The 15,809-nt window shown below is 34.2% G+C and overlaps 1 protein-coding gene across 1 annotated transcript in view; it reads left to right on the top strand.

The window, feature by feature from the left end:
- The window catches only part of EFCAB13 (EF-hand calcium binding domain 13), a 127,174-nt gene that overhangs the window by 54,596 nt on the left and 56,769 nt on the right, over positions 1-15,809 (top strand). Inside the window, 7 exon segments of the mRNA XM_038546015.1 lie at positions 1,082-1,127; positions 1,194-1,337; positions 2,099-2,170; positions 5,255-5,404; positions 7,001-7,051; positions 10,538-10,681; positions 12,840-12,911. Of these exon segments, the coding sequence (XP_038401943.1) occupies positions 1,082-1,127; positions 1,194-1,337; positions 2,099-2,170; positions 5,255-5,404; positions 7,001-7,051; positions 10,538-10,681; positions 12,840-12,911 (679 nt within the window).

Consider the following 15,809-nt stretch of genomic DNA (forward strand, 5'->3'; position numbering starts at 1 on the left):
ACAAGATACCAAGATCCTCAGAGATGGTGAAAATGTGATCAGAAAGTAATAGATGATGGTGTCAGGAGGGTGGTGTAGGTGAATGACAGTCCTGAACTGCAGAGGGGAGGGATAAGGTTTGATTGAAGTTGAAACTAAAATAGCCTGACAGCAGCAGCAGAAATTTAGAAGTGTTTCTCTACTTCTTAGTCTTATGTGGAACATAAGAGGATGAGCAGTCTCTACTCAAGATGGTTTATGCAAGGAAACTGTATTTTAAAGGAAACCAAGTTGTAGTTAAAACAAAGAAGCAGAGCTGATACAGGTTTTTAGGTGCTAGCAAAGCTCAAATTGCCATTTGCAGTTGCCTCCCTATGATGTTAGGAGGATAGAAAGCAAGGCAGGATCAAAGGTACTAAAAAGCTGTGATTTCTATTTATAGCTAATTCCTGATGGTTTTAGTAATAATAGTAGTAGTAACTTTATTGCTATTAATATGACATTTATTAAGTGCTTGCCATAAATCTAATATTGTTTTAAATGTTTTTCATACATCATCACATTTAATCTCCACTTCAACCTTGTGAGGTAGATAGTATTATCTCATTTTAGATATATGACTTCTGAATTTTATAAAGGAGGTAAGTAATAATTTGCTCAAGGTCACACAGTTCCAGGTGACAAATCCTGGAGCCAGGATATGAATGCAAGTCTGTCTGACTTAACACTGCCTCCTTTGTAAGAGCTGGAAATAAAGTAAAATTCCAGATGCCAGGGTACAACTGGATCTTGGTAGAATTGAAAAAAAAAAAAAAAGATTAAGGAGTCCTTGTGATATTCATGTTTCATATTTTACATTTCTCATGATTCTGAAATTTATTTTACTTTGATACAGATAATTTTGTTTGCTACCATTAGAGCTTCCTGGTCAAATAGCTACTTTGTGTAATTGCAGTGAAAAATTCAGTATATGGATCGTTTTGGTTGTGCCAATTTTATATTGGCCACCAAAGAAACATGACAGACTAAGGGTATTCTGTTGCTGGACTAGTATTCCCTGAGGGCTGGGTTCTTCCCTGGTATTTCTTATTCTTCAATTCAGGATGCGATAAGAACTCTCAGACTGCCACTGACAAAAGTCTTTAGTGGTAGCTACTGTTGTTTTTTAAATCAGAGGTTAGTTCAATTACCAAATAACTTTTTTCTATTTCTAGAGTTACAGGACATTACCTTAGCTCTTGATTTGCTTGAAGGTGACATGATACCTAGGAAGAACTTAGAGAGCTTTCTAGGAAATATTGGGATTAAGTCACCTGAAAAGGAGGTAGAGAAAATTCTTCAATCAAATTTTGTTTCTGGTAAGCATTTAAATATTACTATCAGTTTTTTTGTTTTGGGTAGGAGTACCTATAAAGAAAGTGTGCAAGGTCTTTGTTCAAATAAATGTGGTTTCTTCTTTGAGCAAATATCTACAGATATTTGCTTGTATTACTGTAAACATCTTGAAAAGGAGCCTTTCCTCCTTTATATCCTCTTTTGCAGTTATGAGAATGCTTTTAATAAGAAGGTTGAAATTTTGCGGGGAGTGGGCTTCTGGGTATCAGTTCCTGAGATAGGTCTTGATTTAGTGACTAATGAATAATTTGGAAATTCCAGTTCTTTGAATAGTAAACCGAGCTTTGCCACTTTGTGCCAAGTGGTTATTGGACTTATAATCTTCTTGGTATTTTGGCTCCCTTACAGGTAGAATAAGAACTAGTATATCTACAATCTTGTAAGGTGAATTGCAAGGCATAATGGGTGAAAATGAATCCAAAGTATCTTGCACATAAAGAATTTAAGAAATTATATTCTGGGGATGCCCGGGTGGTGCAGCGGTTGAGTGTCTGCCTTTGCCTCAGGGCATGATCCCAGAGTCCCGGGATCGAGTTCCGCATCAGGCTTCCTGCATGGAGCCTGCTTCTGCCTCTGCCCCTCTCTCTCTCTGTCTCTCTCATTAATAAATAAATAAAATCTTAAAAAAAAAAAAGAAATTGTATTCTGATTTTGATTTTCATACTAGCTTTGTAATATGACCTTGTCCATGGATTCTTGTCTATCACTTTTCTCTTTCTTCCAGATGACAACATGGTAAATGTTAAAGACTGTATGAAGACTTTGAAGAACACCCAGGAATTTTCCAACTTTATTGGTAAGAGTTTTATGGTAAAACTTTTGAACTACCACAGCACATTCAGATCTCATTCAGAGGTCACCTAGTCAAACACTTGGTGCTTAAATCTTTGTAATAATTGTGTCAAATGTTTGTTTCATCTATATTTGAACATTTCGACTTGTTGGCTCAGTGTTCAGCACCAAGTTTGCTTTAGATTCTTTTCCTCTCCCTGGCCTTCTCTGGGCCTCTACAGAGTGCACATGTGCACTCTCCAAATAAATAAATAAAATCTTTTTTAAAATGTTTACTTCAATGGAAAAAATTGGGAAAATCACAAAGTTGTAATGTTTTCCAAAATCTAAATAAGAAAACTTTATTTTGTAATAATGGCAATTTTTAAACTTTTATTAAAAAAAATTAGTGACCATGGACCCCTGGGTAACTCAGCGGTTGAGCTTCTGCCTTTGGCTCAGGACGTGATCCCAGGTCTGGGGATTGAGTCCCACATCGAGCTCCCTGCAAGGAGCCTACTTTTCTCTCTGCCTGTGTCTCTGTCTCGGTCTCTGTCTCTGTCTCTCTCATGAATGAATAAATAAGTCTTTTAAAAAAATTTAGTGACCAGATATGTAAGAAATATAAAGCGTAAGGCTCTTGTAATGTTACCCTCTGTAAATACCCCTATTAAAGTTTGGTAAGTAACTTTATAGGCTTTTTAATTTGTATTTATGAATATTTGTATATTCTGAAATTATTAAATAGTAAACTACTATGTCCATAATATTCACAACTTGCTTTTTTTGAAGAAATAGTGTATCTTAGATACTGTTCCATGTCCCATTATGTCATATAAACTACCTCATTCTTTTTAAAGACTGCATAATATTCCATTGTGGGGGTGTACTATAATTTTATCCACAACAGTTTTGATAATATTTAGGTTATTGTCAATTTTTCATCATTCAAACATTTTGATGAGCATCCTTGTATGTATATATGTGCACAAAGTTTTCCGGGAGAATAAAATTCCTCAGAAGTCACAGTGCTAGAACAAAATATATGCAGATATAAGATGTTAACAACTACTGCTTAATTATCCTCTGAAAGGGTTGCAAAAACTTTTATCAATAATGGATATTAATTCTTAAAAATTCTTCTGTAAAAAATTATTTTAATATGTACTTTTTCTATGCTTACTAATATAATATTTTAATCATCTCTTTTTAAAGCACTACCTCTTAGATTTATATTTAGTGTTTCTATTTATAATTTAAGAATTAAGTATTTTCAGGCATATTTTGATGTTCTCCTAATATAAGAATTGTTTAAGAGAAAACTTTAAATTTTAAAGCAATTTTTTGGGCACCTAGGTGGCTCAGTGGTTGAGCATCTGCCTTTGGCTCAGGTCATGATGCTGGGGTCTTGGAATTGAGTCCTGCATCAGGCTCCCCTCAGGAAGCCTACTTCTCCATCTACCTATGTTTCTGCCTCTCTCTGTGTCTCTCATGAATCAATAAACAAATCTTTAAAAATAAATAACTACATAAAAATTATTTATTTATTTTTAAAGATTTTATTTATTGATTCATGAGAGACACAGAGAGAGAGAGGAGGGCACAGACACAGGCAGAGAGAGAAGCAGGCTCCATGCAGGAAGCCTGACATGGGACTTGATCCCGGGTCTCCAGGATCACGCCCTGGACTGAAGGTGGTGCTAAACCGCTGAGCCACTGGGGCTGCCCTAAAAATTTTTTTAAATCAATTTTAATTTCATTATTGCCCTATCTTTATTGTTTATTTTTAGTTTTATTTTATTGTGACCAGAGAATGAGGTCTGTAGTAGAGGATTTGATAGTTTCCATGCTCATTAGATATGGAGTTTCTTCATTATTATATGTTTATTTAAAAGCCACATTAGTGGCTTTCAGGGACAGGCTAATGGTAGTACACACTTATCCTAATATTTATCATGGAAATCCTTGTGACTTTTTGAAGCAGCCCATTTCATAATTTTGGACAGTTGTAGAACTAGTCAATTATTCCAATTATTTGGTGGAAATCCTGCATTATAATTCCATTCTTAAACCATATTTAACATTTGGACTCTTCCTCCTGTCAGTAGCCTTCCAGGGATATGAGGAGAACTCTTAGATTTTCTCTTTCACATTGAATCATCTTTTCTCTAGATTCACATTTCCTTTCAGCCCTTCCTCACATAGCCTGTTTTTTAAATTCCTTACCGATAACTAATGACTAAATCATGGAACACCATAATGTATTAAATTATACTTTTACATAAATTAGCTAATTTTAAAGTAATGTATTATACATTTCTCTTGTTGAATCCTGACAGATGATTTTTTAGATATGTGCTTTAGAAATGTAAATGATTTTTTAAAAAGATTTCATTTATTCATTCATTTATTTACTTGAGAGAGAGAGGGTACCAGTGAGAGGAGGAGCAGAGGGAGAGGAAGAGAGAATCCCAAGCAGACTCCATGCTGAGTGTAGAACCCAATGTATGTGGGGCTCAGTCCCAAGATCCTGAGATCATGACCTGAGCCAAAATCAAGAGTCATGCCCAACTGACTGAGTCATCCATGTGCCCCTGAAGTTTTTTTTTTTTTTTAATTAAGGGAGATCAGTCATAGATTTCCTAGTCTATATGTTTGATGTTATTGTGCTAAACATAATAGGCTTTGCTGATTCTCTAAATTGGGTGAAGTGAGCTTACAAAAGCAAGGGGTATAGGGAAAGAAAGTGGAAAGGGAAGGATAGGGATTTGAGAACAGTTGTGAAGAATGGAGGATTTTTTTTTTTTTTTTTACTGAAATGGTGAACTCATCAATAGATAACTAGAGAAACTTTAGCATATTTTTTTGTTCATACAGGAATAGCCCACCCAGAATTTTAACAAAATAGTTTTAAAAATAAAGATAAGGGGCTATGGAAAACTATAGTGGAGAATGGATTGCTCTATTTATTTCAATAGCCACATATGGGTAGTGACTGCCATTTTGGATAGGCAAATGTAGAAGAGTCCATCAGTTTTATTGTTATGTTCTAAAGATTTAGATCCATGGGCTGAATTACATGTTGTATGTATATTCTCTGTGTTTGTAGCATTGAATAACATCATCAATACATTGGATTCTATGGAAGAAAGTGATCAGTCTTATAAGGACAAATATGCAGATACACTTGGAAACACCAATAGAATTTATTTCACTGATGAAATTCTTCAAGAAATACTGGATGATTCCTTTGTTGAGGGTGAATTGATTGAGCAGATAACCAGTGACTTGTAATAAGTATTTCTTCTAAAATTTTATCTAAAAGTTTAAAAATATTTTACTAAAATACTAATTAAATCTTAACACATAGTTTCTAACTAAATAATATTTAGTTAATATTCAGTTCCTAAATAATACTATAAATGTATTGAAATGTGATTTACTACAGATCAAATTTAGGAATATACTTTATTTTCTACATCCAAAGTTATTGCATTTAGTTATTATAGTATCAGATTCCTGGATGATCTCCTGGACTGTATTGTAAAGTTGGTCTCCAAGTATTTATATATGTTGTTGTATGGCTTTGAAATGTTTCTTTCAAAAAAAAAAATGTTTCTTTCTATAGTAGTTTCATTTCAAAGTTAATCCCTTTCCTTTTATGAATTTTAGAGAGGTCTTAATAGTTTTCTAGCTTTCTTTCTTTTTAGGCAAAAGACCCTTTGAAAAGTACAAGTTACTGACTCTATTTATTTTTAAATAAATAAACAATAGAAACAATGAAATGAAACAAAAAAAATGAACAATAAAAACATTGTCTATATAACACTCTATATAATATAAGTGTTGAGCTGTTATTTGCAAAGGAATTATCTGACCCATCTAGATTCTCAGTTGCGATATACCCAGATGGATTTTATCTATATTTGGAAAGCCATTTCCTATCTTTAAATTTAGCTTCAGCTAGAAAATAAGATCAGATTTACCTCTCAGGGAAAAATTGCCAGTTTAGATTGTCAAAACTGATGGGTGAGGACTGCCGGCGTCTAGTGAGTAGAAGCAAGGGATGCTGCTAACCATCCTATAGTGTATAGGACACTTCTTCCCCAAATAATTATCTGGATCCAAATGTAATTTTTCTGAGGTTGAGAAATCCTGTTTTAGAGTTATCTTATAAAATTGCCAAACCTACTATTTTGAAAGTACTTTTTAATAGGTTAGTTTTTTTTTTATCTTGCTTAGAACAAGTAGAAAAAATTAAGATAAATATAATGCATCTTTATTCTAACCTTTTGTTTCAAGGTAATACCTGGACTCGTTGTGAGTTATTCTAAACTGCTCTCTAACTGTAATATGGTCCATCTATGCAAATGGACATATTTTATTTCTATCACTTGTTCCTTAAATAGATCTCTCTAGCAATTTGCATTTTTTGTAGAAAGTGTATAGAATGAAGGGTATAACTGCAACTTGTCCTTATGAAAAGCTTCAGAATTAGGTAGATAGGCAAGCAGAACTACGGAAGGATGATTCAAACTAATAATTAAACATTTTGTTGAATATATGGGCCTGGGGATTAACCTGCCCTCTTAGGAAGAAAGGAAACATTTGTGACATTAAACTCTCAGCCACATTTAAGGAGCTTTGGAGGTTGACAAATCCATGGAATTTAAGAAATAAGAGGAAGAGTAGAGAATAATATTTTGGAAGCCAGTGGAAGATTTTGAGAAGGGAATGGTCAATAATAAATGTTACTGAGAAATGAAGTATTTAATCTATCAGTTGGCTTTTTTTGAAACTGGATGAAATCAGGATGCTATTCCTTATGGCATAATCTCTTTCTCTAAATTTGCAGATTTTAGGAAAGAGACTTTGTCTTCAAATCTGAAACTACCAAAAGCAGATGGTAAGAACTTTATATGTATATAAGAAAGCATTCTCTATAAAAGAGTTATTTTTTAGGATCATTGCCAGGTGCCAGTGGATTCCTATCCATTTTTCCTACTTTAGCCAAAGTGATATTGTTTTTTTAAAAAAAGTAATCTGATTATGTTATGTCACATTATTTATAACTCTCTAAACATTTCCATTGCTGTTAGATAAAGACCAAAATCCTACGTGTCCTAGTTCTCTAGCATAATTTTCTATCATTACCCTTGCTTTCTGTACTTTCAAATATATTGGCTTTTTCATTTCCTTAGATAATCTCTTTTTCTCTTGCCACAAAGCTTTTGCATATTTTATTCCCTGACCCTCTTTGTCTGGTTAATGTTTACTCATCTTTCAGGTATGCATCAGTTTCCTCTAGGGAGCCCACCTGCTAGTCTAGGTCAGCTTCCTTTGTTATATGCTTTCATTAAATCATATCTCATTCATAGCATTTATTTCATATTATAAATACTCATTTTTTAAACAATACTAGAAATGCTCAGTATATTTTATCTTGTAAAAACAAAAATGGAGCACCTGGCTGGCTCAGTCGGTAGAGCCTGTGACTCTTGATCTTGGGGTCAGGAATTTAAGTCTCACGTTGGGTATAGAGCTTACTTAGAAAAAAATAAAGTAACACAAATATTAGCTTAAATCATCTTAATTCATTAAGACCAAAATAAAATGATTTTCATTAAAAATTTTTTATTTGAGTATGGGAGGCATGTTTTATTTGAGTATGGGAGACCGTGTTTTATTCGTTTCAGGTGTACAACAGAGTGATTCAACTTCTCTATACATTATGTTATGCTCACCACATTAGTTACACCAAATGTAACTACCATCTGTCACCATACAATGTTATTACAATAGCACGGACTATATTCCCTACATTGTGCCATGACATATTCATTGCATAACTGGAAGCCTGTATCACCCACTCCCCTTCGTCCATTTTGCCCATCCTCCTATTGTCCTTCTTTCTGGCCAAAATTAGTTTGTTCTCTGTATTTATAAATCTGATTCTGCTTTTTGTTTGTTTTGCTTTTTAGATTTGACTTACAAGTACAATCAATTTTTTTTCTCAGTCTGGCCTATTTCACTTAGCATAATACCCTTTAGGTCCACCCATGTTGGCAAAATGGCAAAAATCTCAGCCTTTTTCACAGCAGTGTCATATTTCATAATATACCACATCTTTTTTCATTCACCTAGTGATGGATGCTTGAGATACTTCCATATTTTGGCTTTTGTAAATAATATTGCAATACACATAGGAGTGCATGTATCTTTTTGAATTAGTGTTTTTGTTGTCTTTGTGTAAATACCCAGTAGTGGAATTAAATGGGTCATATGGTATTTCTATTTTTAATTTTTTGAGGAAACTCCATATTGTTTCCCACAGTGGCTGTACCAATTTACTTTCCACCAACAGTGCCCAGAGGTTCCTTTTTCTACACATCCTCGCCAACACTCATTATTTCTTATGTTTTTTATTTTAGCCATTCTGACAGGTGTAGGGTGATATTTTATTGTGATTTTGGTTTGCATTTCCCTGAGATTAATGATGTTGAATATCTTTTCATGTGTCTGTTGGCCATCTGTAATGTCTTCTTCAGAAAAATGTCTATTTAGGTCCTCTGCCCATGTTAAAATCTGTGTATTTTCCAGTCATATTTTTGATTATTTGATTAATAATTCTTCTCTTACATGCCTGGAAGGGTCATTGGGCCAAGGACCATGTCTTCACTTTGCTCCAGATCCTAGCATAATCCTGGCTTTTAGCAGGCTCTTAGTAGTAGCTAATATTATAGTATTATATAATATTTACTGAACTAGGTATTGTTCCAAATCTTTTGTTATTAACTCATATAATTGTAAATATTTTTGGAATGATTGAATGACAATAAATGTTTTATCTCATTAGTCTCATCTCTCATCACTTTTACACTTGTATTTATTCTGTAGCCATACTACTTGTTAGAATTTATTTATTTTTTAGATTTTATTAATTTATGACAGCAAGCGAGAGGATCCTGGGATCATGACCTGAGCTGAAGGCAGATGCTTAACCAACTGAGCCACCAGTTATTATAATTTAGCCACCTAACTTATTATAATTTAAATTGGCTTTATTTGCTTTTGGTTCCATATCTTTGCATGTGCTGTTTCCTTTCGATACATTTCCTATCTGACAAACTCACATTTTCCCCCCTAAACTCAGCTCAAATGTCACTTCTCATCCCATAAGATTTTTCAGAGTTGTAGGTTAGATGAACTGTCTCAGTGCTTTCATACTAACTTGTGTGTGTTTTTCTCATAGTACCAACTATATAATGTATTATAATTTATTTTTTTTTGCAGATATGACAGATTCAGTCTCTGTTTTCAGGGTTTTATAGAAAAACTTTTTTATAGGAAACTCTGATGAGAGTGCTAACATTTTCATTGTTGGTCTTAGTAGCTATAAAATAAATATTAATAGAATGAATAAAAGTCTAAAATGGTATTATAGGGTTCTTTCCAAGTGAAGTTTGAGATCTGTTGGTATAACACAACAATTTTTCAGACTGTGGAAACACAATGACTTCATTTTGAGGTTGAGAGGGAAACAGAATGGGAAATGATATTGATGAAAAATTAAAACACCCAATAATGATCACATTTTATATTTTAAACTGGTGGGGTATCAACAGGACTACCCCATTTGGTTGTATGGGTTGTGCCTTGCACAAAGATGCCTGGTTGAGAGGGTACAAGTAGAGACTGAAATGCACTCCATATTTCACTGTGCTCTTCAGGCTTGGACCACAGTGCTAGACTGCAGCTGCCCAGAGGCAGGTGTGCCTCTTTGTAATTGAAACATACAGAGGGGTGCCCTTTGACAATCACACAAAAGCTCAATATGGACTGGTAGTGGCCCTCAGGATCAAAAGCTCTCCTCTCAAATTTTAGCCATTTTTTGTTTATTAGTTGATAGAAATCTTTAGACCTACATGTAGAAGACTTAACTATTTTTTAAAAATTTTTTATTGGAGTTCAATTTGCCAACATTTAACATAACACCCAGTACTCATCCCGCCAAGTGCTCCCCTCAGTGCCCATCACCCAGTCACCCCAACTCCCCTGCCCACCTCCCCTTCCACTACCCCTTGTTCATTTCCCAGAGTTAGGTAAAGACTTAACTATTATTTAAGAAAGGCTTACAGCTCATTCAGTATTTAATAGATTGATGGATTCAGATAACTCATCATACTCTCTTTGGCACATAATTTTTTGGTTTTAAATGCAGCTTGAAATAAGTGGGTTGTTATAAATAGAAAATATTTTCCTTTTTTTACAGAGATTTTAGTTAAATTATATATACTTAATTTGAGAGTTCACCTATAATGGAGTTTGAACAAACGATTTTGAACTTTTAAAAACAATAGTATTTTATATATATATTTAATTATTTTTGTAGAGATTAAAGAAGCTGCTCATATCTTGTCAAGTGTTGATAATGGCAAAATTGCTATACCTGACTTGGAGCATGCCCTGAAAAGTTTGAATGTTAATATAACTGAGGAGGCTATCAGTGAAGCCCTTAAGTTTTGCGACATCAGTGGTGAGCAGTTTTTTTGGCTTGAGATTCTTTCCATTTTTCCCTGTTGATGAGAAACAGTCTTAAAGCATATATGTGTGGATAAAATAGTAGTCACACTGGAGACTTAGGCTGATACAAATTAGAGCCAGAATAGTCTGTTAATTTAAATATTTATTGATCATATCTATCTGGTCATACTCATCTGGATATATATATGCTTATTTATATAATTCCCATTCATTTCTTATAAGCATGGGTGGAAAATACTATTATGTAATAAAACAAAGACATGACACCAGTAGCTTAATTTTGACATGCAGTCTTTCTTCAGAGGAGGTCCACCTTCAACTGTCCTTTTATAGTACTTGTCCTGTTCTGTTTTTTAACCAAAGAATATACCCAAGCGTCTCTACATTTCAAAACAATTATTTAGTTTTTGGTTGTTGTTTCCAGGTGGGCATGTATTTACCTTTGTTTTACATTTAAGTTCATGTAATATGTACTTGATCTCTTCCTTTATATAGCCATGCTTAAGCATCAAATCAGGTGGGAATACTTCTAGAAACTGATGAGTTTCACTGGTTTTGGGGCTTATCTTAACCATCTAGTTGTTTTTTCAATGGGAATCCCATGAGTCTTAGGATTAAGAGTACCTCCCCATCACATTTTGGTTATTTATTGCCTTTGCCAGGAAACAGATTATTATTGACCTCAGTCAATTTTTATGTTTTGATCTGGGGTTTCTCATATCATGGTATATTCTTTAGTGGTTTAGAGTAGTGTAAATTTAGACTCCCAACCCACATGAGATGCTGGAGATTTTTTACAGGAGATTTTCTTTTCCTCACTGCCTCTTAGGAATATTTAGGTCTCCTTTTTGTTTATCTGGGCCAGTGAATACAATATTTTAATCTCCCTTTCACAGGATTGAACTTCTTTAAACATCCCAGTTGTATTTGGTATCTAAATTCAAACTCTTGGGATGCTTAGGTGGCTCAGCAGTTTAGCACCTGCCTTCAGCCCAGGGCGTGATCCTGGAGTCCTGGGATTGAGTCCCGTGTTGGGCTCCCTCCATGGAGCCTGTTTCTCCTCTGCCTGCATCTCTGCCTCTCTGTGTGTGTCTCTCATGAATAAATAAATAAAATCTTTAAAAAAAATAAATTCAAACTCTTCATGTATTATGGACCCAAGTTTTCTTTTGTGAATATGCATGAGCATTTAGATAAAACACCTTGCCACTATGGGATCTGATACATATCCCTAAATAGTTGTAGGCTTAGTACTCACTATTTCCTACTCTGGATTTCTGTGCTCACCTAACTTATTATTTCCTTTTCATATAACTTAGTCATGTATTTGTAGAATATTGTAGTTCACACAGCATCTCTAGGGACTTGCAGTGTGATAGTTTCTGTGCTACCCAACTTTCCATTGTGTTGTAAGTTAAAGTCTTCTTAATGTAGTTGATAGTCCTATATTTTCTGCTGTGGTTACACTATTGCATCTTACTTCAAGCGTGTGTATATGTCCTAATAGTTAACATTGTCATGTTTGACCTTATACTGCCTCAGTTCAAATACTATAGCTTTCAGTACTTTCGGCTTTTGTGACCTGGACAAGTTATTTAATTTCTCTTTGCTTTCATCTTTTAAAGATAGGCAGATCAAGCATACACATGTTATGGAATTATTTTTTTAAGGATTTTATTTATTTATTCATGAGAGACAGAGAGAGAGAGAGAGAGAGGCAGAGACACAAGCAGAGGGAGAAGCAGGCTCCATGCAGGGAGCCCAACACGGGACTCAATTCTGGGTCTCCAGGATCAGGCCCTGGACTGAAGGCGACGTTAAACCACTGAGCCACTGGGGCTGCCCTTGTTATGGAATTATTGTGAAGATTGTTAATAAATGTAAAGCATTATAAAAGGATACTTATATATAAGGAACTGAAAAGTTATGTAAGTTCTTTTGAGTAAGAACTCAAAAAAGTTAGCTATTAATATCATCAGCTGTTCAATGGATGGTTCCTTAAAGTTTGAAAAATTATGTTGAAATAGTTTCAATCATTTGAGATAGAAAATAAGGTAGAATGGAATTTTAGATATCATAAATCAGTCTTTATTTTATGTACCAATTCGTGCCAAGCATATCAATCAGCATACTTGATTTTGACTTTTCAGATAATAAGGAGGTGAATTTGAAAGATTTCTTTACAAGAATTAAAGAAAGTCCACATTTCAAAGAGTGAATGGGTAAGTGAATAGTACTGGTTAAAGACAAATGACTAAAATAATGAAATATTAAAAAATTACTATCTAGAGGTCAGGTTTTTACTCTATAGCATCTATAGGTTTAAAAAGGATTTTGAGCAGCTTATAAAAGACAAAGTGAGGAAAATGGGACAAAGTTATAACAGAATGGAAAGAAATGAAATAGGGTTGATGAAGATACATAGGAAACATCTTTGCTGTTATTACAAAGTGCTAACCCAAGAGGCAGTAAGTTTTTCTTCATTCCGGGGGTTCTGGATGGATGAATTAAATCCAATCGGGAAATTGGATGAAGCATAACTACTCTCTATTGTGTCATCTCAAATTAGGCCTGCTGGAGTTTTCAGGTTTCCCCAACTGGACTGCCCATTGATTTCATTTATGGAAATCTTAACTTCAGTTAATTGTCTAATTCCTTGTGGTATTAATCTCCGTATCATTCATATCATCTGCCTAAGGACATCATTTTGCCCCTGCTGTATAAAGACTATTGGTTGATCTTTGTCCCCAAAGTTCCTCTCATCATCTTTGAAATTAGGGAGACCATTTCAATACAGGCATCTTTTCCTAACCCCCATGTCTACAGAGAACACCTACCAAAGAACTCTCCACAGATGCAGACACCTCTGTTAATAATGTATTTCTAAATGCTTTTTACATTTTCTTTTCTTTTTTTGCATTTTAATCTCTCTAAAATTAGTACATCTTTGTAACTGGTGGCATTATTTATCAGATGTACATTTTACACTTGATCTTAGCCCAAAGGCTGAGATGCAATTCAGATGTACATTTGTATTGAGATATAATTCACATACCATAAAAGCATCCCTTTAAAGTATACAGTTCAGTATTTTTAGGTGTATGGATGATGATGTGCAACCATCACACTCTAGTTCTGGGACATTTTGATTGCCTCAAAAAGAAACCCTGTACCCTTTGGTAGTTATATCCACCTCTCCTCAGCCATTGACAACCACTAATCCACTTTCTGTTTGTGTTGATTTACCTATTATGAGTGTTTCATATAATTGGGATCTTAGAATATGTGACTTTCATGGCAGATTTCTTTCATTTAGCATACTGTTTTCAGGATTAATCTGTATTAGAGCATAAATGAGTGTTTCATTCCTTTTTGTGGTGGGATAGTCTATTATATGGTTATACCACATTTTCTTTGGCCATTTATCAGTTCATAGATATTTGGGTTGTTTCCATTTTTTGACTATTATGGATAATGCTGCTATGAACATTGGTGTATATTTTTTGAGTACAAGTTTTTGTATAGATGTATATTTTCATTTCTCTTCATCCCTATTCCTGGGGATGGAATTAATGGTCACATGATAACTTTATATTCAGCCTGAGGAACTGCTGGAGTGTTTTCAAAGCAGCTGCCTCATTTTACATTCTCACCAGCAATGTACATTTTTTACATCCTTGTCAAGACTTGTTACTGTCTAAGTATAGTCTAGTCTAACAAGGATCTCACCAGGGTTTGGTTTTGCATTTTCCTGATGGTTAATGATGTTGAACATCTTTTCATGTGTTTATTGGCCATTTGTATATCTTCTTTGAAGACATGTATCCTTTGCTTGTTTTGAAATTGAGTTATTTGTCAAGTTGTAGTTTATACATTGTGGATACTACAGCTTTATCAGACACATGATTTGCAAATCTTTTCTTCCATTTTGTGGGCCTTTTTTTCTTTCTTGGTGGTGGTGTCTTTGAAGTACAAAAGTCTTTAAATTGGGTGAAATTAAATTAATATTTTATTTTGTTACTTCTTTTGAAGTCACGCCTAAAGATAATCCAAGATCATAAAAATTTATATTAATGTTCCCTTCTAAGAGTTTTATAGTTTAAGCCTTTTAACTTCAATCTTTGACTCATTTTGAGTTAATATTTGTATGTGGTGTGAGATGGGAATCAATTGTAATTCTTTTGCATGCAGATATCCAGTTATCCCAGCATCATTTGTTAACAAGATTATTCTTTCCCCATTAAATGGTTTTGGCATCCTTGTCAAAAATCAATTGATCATAAGGGTATGGATTTATTCCTAGACTCTCAATTCCATTCCACTGATTTTTATTTATTCTTATTCCAGTACCACATGGTTTTGATTACTATAGCTTTGTGGTAAAGTAATAACCTAAGCAGTAATCTTTAACCCGAGCAGGGCATCAGGATTACCTGTAAGCTTGATCCACCTGGTTCTACTTTGGGTATGATGGAGTAGCTTATCAAACCAACTCTCCTGCTGAGAATAACTAGTAAAATCTGGACTAAATTAAACAGCGTCAAGAACCACAACTGTTTGAAGGCATTAGAAAGGAACCAAAGCTGTCAGGATTTATGGGGCTTTAAGATAAATACAAAGAGCATGACTTGTAGCAGCAACAGCACCTGCTGCTGCTTTTTTTTTTTTTTTTTTTTGCTGCTGCTGCTTATCTATTTTGTCTCTGTAACATAACTTTAAGTGAAATAATGCAAATTTTGATATAAATTTATTTGTAATGCTTCACAGTTATTTCAGGGGCCATATATGGAGTATTATGTAGCCAAAGGTATAAAGTTGATCACTTAGAGATGTCAACTTAAAAGGCATATTAGTTAAGAGCATGGGCTTTGGAACTATAGTGTCTGGACTTGAATCCTGGCCCTGCCACTCACTACTGATATATTCTTTAGTAAATCACTTAATCTCACCAATCTCAATTTCTTCATCTCAAAAATAGGGATAATAATGCCTGTCTTGGAATTATTATAAGGCTTAAATAGATGAAGCAGAAGTATTTGAAACAGTCTCTAGCACTTAGTAGGTTTTCAGTAACTGCTGGCTATTATAATACACAATGGCTTTTAAAACTATACGAGTAG

This window comes from Canis lupus, chromosome 9, assembly GCF_011100685.1.
Source record: "Canis lupus familiaris isolate Mischka breed German Shepherd chromosome 9, alternate assembly UU_Cfam_GSD_1.0, whole genome shotgun sequence".
Taxonomy (NCBI): domain Eukaryota; kingdom Metazoa; phylum Chordata; class Mammalia; order Carnivora; family Canidae; genus Canis; species Canis lupus.